Source organism: Hyalella azteca, unplaced genomic scaffold (assembly GCF_000764305.2).
Source record: "Hyalella azteca isolate HAZT.00-mixed unplaced genomic scaffold, Hazt_2.0.2 contig11072, whole genome shotgun sequence".
Taxonomy (NCBI): domain Eukaryota; kingdom Metazoa; phylum Arthropoda; class Malacostraca; order Amphipoda; family Hyalellidae; genus Hyalella; species Hyalella azteca.
The window spans coordinates 91,676-97,389 of record NW_025941084.1 but is presented as its reverse complement, the minus strand read 5'-3'; the positions used below and the strand labels follow the sequence as shown (position 1 = coordinate 97,389).

At 36.5% G+C, this 5,714-nt stretch overlaps 1 protein-coding gene across 1 annotated transcript; it reads left to right on the top strand.

The window, feature by feature from the left end:
• Positions 1–2,958: 2,958 nt before the first annotated feature.
• Positions 2,959–5,443, top strand: LOC108665886. Its single transcript, XM_018152693.2, has 2 exons — positions 2,959–3,037; positions 4,800–5,443. The coding sequence occupies exons 1-2, from the start codon at positions 3,007–3,009 to the stop codon at positions 5,003–5,005; spliced, it is 237 nt and encodes a 78-aa protein (XP_018008182.2). The 5' UTR covers positions 2,959–3,006; the 3' UTR covers positions 5,006–5,443.
• Positions 5,444–5,714: the final 271 nt, after the last annotated feature.

Below are 5,714 nucleotides of genomic sequence, written 5' to 3'. Positions count from 1 at the left end.
AAAGACCTAATAGTAATATCATCTCCCTATAGATAAAATTTCAGGCAATTTCATATTGCTGCAGTAGATGAAAAGCCCATTGCAGTGCAGTAAAGCCTATTGTAGATGAATTTCCAATGCAGAGCATTCAAACCAACCTGTTAGCAAAAAGATTCCGTCACACAGATTCGTCCGTCTTAAAAAAAATCCGGACAAAGGACATGCTTTTGGATTTTCTGTGAACAAGTTACGGAAAGTACAAGAATCGGCGACAGTCCACATCAGGCCTACTCGTCAGCGCCGACATCGCTATGTTATGTTACGTTATTTAATTGACTATAGTCTCAATTCTTCAATGTAATTTTTAGTCGAGGATCCATCGTCCTCAAGAATTGGCTGTTTGAAGCAGTCTATGGGAAAATAAAGCAGATTGAAACGATAAAGCAGACTTCCTGTTCAACTTTTCAGTTATTGTCATTATCAATTTTATTTAAAATGTAATAAAAGGCGAAGTATTCAAGATATATGGGCCAGCAAAGTTACGTGGCTGGATTAACAGATGCATTCACGAGCGACTGTGTTAGAGAAAAAGCTAAATTTTTTTTTTGTTGAACCGGAAAAATCCCCATGCGAGTCGATTTGATAACATTTGCAGGACACACTTGGTATAGCATAGTAGTATCTGCGTTGAGGAATAGGCCAAGTTCGACCTGTCTCGGATTGTTGTAATATTCTTGAATTGTCTCTTGGATATTTGAGAATATAGATATTTGATATATAGATTATCTATATCTATGAGAATATAGATTTGATCTATATGAGAATATAGATTTGAACAGATATTTGATCTGTTGACATAGGTAATCAAGTAGCTGCTAAAAATACGTCAGTTTGCGAGAATAGGAACGCACTTCATTTTATGGTCAAAATACATATAGCTTCTTCCACATACCGCTGGTGCTGATGGACGGCAACCAATTAAGTAGAAGGTTTTAAGATAGTGTGAAATTTTGGATTTTCTGGGACTTAAGTTTTTTGGAAAGATTAAAAAATCGTTATTACATTTTTCAAATAATTTGCAATGCGATGACGGACTATTGTTTTATGTATACCTGCTCCTCGCGAACGAAACGATATATTTCCGTTTATAATGCAGAAATATATCGATATATCAATCTATACCAGATACTTACCTTCGATACGGGCTAATGAATGAATAGTAGTGAAAACAGTCAGTGTCACCTCAGCGAAAATAGGTGTCTACGTACAGTCTGCTGCATGCGAATGCATGTTTAATTAGCAAGCCCAGGGCTGTTCCCATCCTATAACATCTTACTAAATTTGGGACAGGCAACTATGTAATCCCATAGGAACGTCATATATAAAAAAAAACTACACTAAAATGTGTTTTATTTGTATAGGCAGCCTAGAGATATTAGGCTGAAAACATCATTGTCAATCAATGCCTATATATGTCAATCAATCAAGAGTTGTCAATCAATGATTGCTATAATTTAAATATATACTATGATACAAGCACATCCAAGTTAGTTTACTTTTGAATTTGGTTCGGAATAATACTGTTGCCTACATTAATGGCAAACGTCCTAATAACTGATGAGTACCAGCATTTATCGTTCAAGGTAGCATAAGAATCGAGATTATTGTTCTCTTTTTCTCGATGTGGAATGGTTTAAACTACGTTTTTTGTGAGATTGTATCCGTTGTTCCATTCACAGCATTTTGCATTTATGCATCCATGCGAACTGTTTCCATATCATCGAGTGGACGAGCCAATCTGAACACGTACTTGTGAATAATCCTTTCAATTTAATTAATAAGTCTGCACAAAGACCAGTTGGCACACAAAGACCAGTCTGAAGGAAAACAAAGCCGTTTTTTCTTAAAAATTTATACAATGTATCCTACTAATCATGCGGCTGCAGCATCTTGCCGTAAAATATACTGGCAGCCTGATCATTAGTACAAATATTGTGCACGTCAACTGGGGTCTCGACGCGCGGGAAACTTTGGTAAAATGATTTCCACATTTTGATGGCAAATAGTTGACATTTTATGAGTTTTCGTTCAATTTTTCCAACAATTTTGAAGTTGTAAGCAACGAAGGTCATCATTTGTGTGCAAATGGGAAAAATTAGTATGTGAAACACGAGCCGGATTCATACATTTTTCAGTACATGCCTCATTTGAATATCATTCAGATTCCACCAACGGTTTGTTTGAATGAATATGCTGAAATCACCTATCTGTTTGTATTATCAATCTCAGGCGTGTGCCGGAATCGGTGCTTCGTGGACACGCGGTGCCTGGCGGTGTCCATCACTCAGGCGGCCTCCGTGTCCAAGTGTTACTTCAGCAGCAGCGCCTCGGTGCTCACCAACTTACTCATCACAGACCCGGCCTTCATCACCTTCATAAAGAAAAGTGGTATTGTTTAATTGTCTTTCCTAAAATTTTGTTTCAGAATTATTTGAAGAGAGTTGTTATAGTACTTTGACAGGATATAAAATGCCAAATTTGAATATTATCGTGCAGAATGTTTCTTAATACAGATAATTGTGGAAAATAATATGTTTTCTTCTACATACATCAGAAAATCGAAAACAAACCTCAAGTAAACCTATCTGTCATTATATTTTGAAGCTCTAACAGGTTTTAGCGTGTGGAATTGTGATGTTGTCAAACAACAGTCAAAATATATTCTACCTACAAGTTATGAGACCCTCAATAGTCTATAATTAATTCATTTGAATGCATTACTGCTTCAAATTCTATTCCGCTGATAAATTACTCCCCAACATTGGTAACATTGGATATTTTTGGTGGAAATTTTGATAATTTGTGGCTAACAATTTCTTTTATCTCCCATCAGATGCGTGTATGCCAGGCTTTGAAGCTGTGGGCAGATTCTGCTATTTTTTCTCCACCAACGCAGTCAACTTTGCTACGGCTAAACGCTCCTGCCCATTGGGCAGCGTGCTCGCCTATCCATCCTCTGCTGCCCAAATGGCTGATCTCGTGGCTTACCTCAACAGCAGTGAGTCAAAAACACTCGGTTCAATTGTTCTTTTTAGGTTGAAAGTGAACGAGAAGTCGAGGATTTCCACTGATACGTTTACTACGCTCAATCGATTTCTTAACAGCTTGTTCGGTTTCAGGCATTTTGACACTGCTTTTAAAATCGTGCATTTGCAATCATACACCAGCTGACACATTACTTCAAGATCAAGGCATTATATTGTCTCATTGGCTTTTGCGGAATAATTTGAGAGCTGTCTGAGTTGGGACGTTGATTAATAAGGTAAATCGACGCTCAATGTAACAGTATTACGACTTTTCACTAATGCTTTCAGAAAAAATGAAAATATGTGACATAATGGAATTATGAATTTCAAGGACAGAATGTTGAAATCACTACAAATTATATTCGGTTCAGTTTTGACGTGTTTTAAAAAGATTGATTACAAAGATTGGCATAAGAACGTCTTTATTTCCTACCAACAAATAAAAGTTGAGCTGCAAATAAGCTTGGAATTTATCATCTTCAATCGATGGAGCTACAAATAGGATTAAACGAACTTCTGTAGGTTCAATCAGCAAGCAGCAAGTAAACTTTAAATAATGCAATAATATACCAGATTATTTTAATTCAATTACTCAGTTCTATTTCTGTATCACTATACATTTTTTGTTAGTCATTTAATTCACTCAGTCATTCGTCCTTCTCATGAGGTCTCACTCAGTTTGCGAGCTGGACTTAAATCAGTCGGGATCCCGCAATTCGTTTTCATTGAGAGACATGAATCGATAACTGCTCTGAGGATAGTGTTTGGGTATGCCTGCATGGGGCAAAGTTAAAATTAAGGGCTGTACTTTTTGTTGTACCGAGACGGCTAGCTACATTCAAATAGCAAGGGACTCTGCCCGCGGGACCTAACATACAAAGTTTAAGAATAACAGAGTGCGAAATAGTACACGTAACGTATATACTTAATCCTTTGATATTTAATGAGAGGCTAACATAATAAAATTGTCATGGTAATGGAAATACTACTACAACATGCGAAAATGCTAACAAAAAGTCAATGAAAAGAGTTCAGGGCTAGTAGAGCTCAGCTACAGACTAATGATCCCCACGTCTTACGAAAAATGCGTTTCGTAGTCATAGTCGGAGTCAAACTTTTCATCTTCAGTCATAGTTGAAGAGTTTCGGCGACTTAAAATCATGTAGCCAAAAATTGACCCGCTAAATTGTGACCTCTCACTTGAATGATATTTAATCTTTCATTGACAGGAGTCATTTTTTTCCACGAAAGTCATGGCTTTAGTGGGCCAAATTCATACAATAATCTTCCACACTCCCGCTGAAGAATCTTACTTGAATTACAGAAAGAAAAAATGAACTTAGATTATCTGAGAACAATTTTCGGGCTCCAAGCTATAAATTTCAAATTTTAAATAAATTTCAATGTTCAATTTCAATAAATTTTCGTGCTATAAATTTCCATGGATGGTTCTATAGGCTTGACGAATGCATTTTCTTGCGAATGTTTTATTTGAAGCTCGAGTGGAGCTGTGAATTTTTTTCGCATAAACCTTACATTTTCCAATATGCGTGCTATTTATAGCCCGATATACGTATGTATTCGTCAAACGCTTATATAATTGATTTGAATCAAATTTAACGAAATAAAATCAGGTTTTCTATCTCAAATTCATTAACATTGTATTCTCAATGAATGCACACTTCCATTAATTTTATGATATGAGTAATTGAGAGCGTGTTTCTTACTTTACAGACAAGTCTGGAATAACCGGCTGGTGGGTGGACTTGACTCTGATTAAGGGAGAGTGGTTCTGGAGTGACGGAACGGCAACTACTGCAGCAACTTTGGGAAGCAATAACAATGAAGCCTGCGCCAGACTCGATGCTCCCCCCAACTACGCGCCCTGGGACATATCTTGCACGAGCACTTACCGTTACGTTTGTCAGTACAAGGTGTGAGCTTGAGTTCTCCTCTGTGCTTATTGTACTGGTGAAATCACTTATTTAACTTAACCGGTCAAACCACTTAGCCACTTACTTATTGAGTTTTCCACTGTACTTATTGTACTCGACATTCCGCTCACGAATATATTACAACAGGTAAAATTATCCTGCTCTATGAATTCCGAACGCACGTAAACGTAATAAATTTACCAACATACATGGAATTATTTTTTAGAAATTTCAGAGAATGTCGAGAAGAACTGAGCACCATTCATGAATGATCTTCTAATTAATATAATATTTTTTAGACGATGAAATATTCATATATAATGACAGTAAAAACACATTCCGCCTTCAAACCTGCCATGGTTTTTGAACGAGTTCAAAATTAAAATCAGAACCACGTCACAAATTCCGTTTAAATGTTCGAAATGTGCAAATAAACAGCAATGAATTTACTACGGTCAAAAATTCTTTTTAAATATTCGATAAACATAAATAAACGGGAGTTCCTATTCTTATGTTCGAACTGCCTAAATTGCCAGCGGTGTGCGAACAACTAAAATTACAAATAGTACATTGTTCAGAGTTGACAATTCGGTTTTAGTTCTCTAACTGAACTTTTTGTCAGTAGAAAATGGTCCAAAGTCGAAAATCCTGTTCCATTGTTCAGACTGCACATATTATCAGTTGGGTATTATTTTGAAGTCAGATATTCTGTACC

Bases quoted from the DNA above. Each gene is read 5' to 3' on its own strand.
- LOC108665886 (XM_018152693.2), top strand. From the start codon at position 3,007: ATGGCTGATCTCGTGGCTTACCTCAACAGCA. The intron at 3,038-4,799 runs GTGAGTCAAAAA...CTTACTTTACAG, and splicing joins CGTGGCTTACCTCAACAGCA to ACAAGTCTGGAATAACCGGC.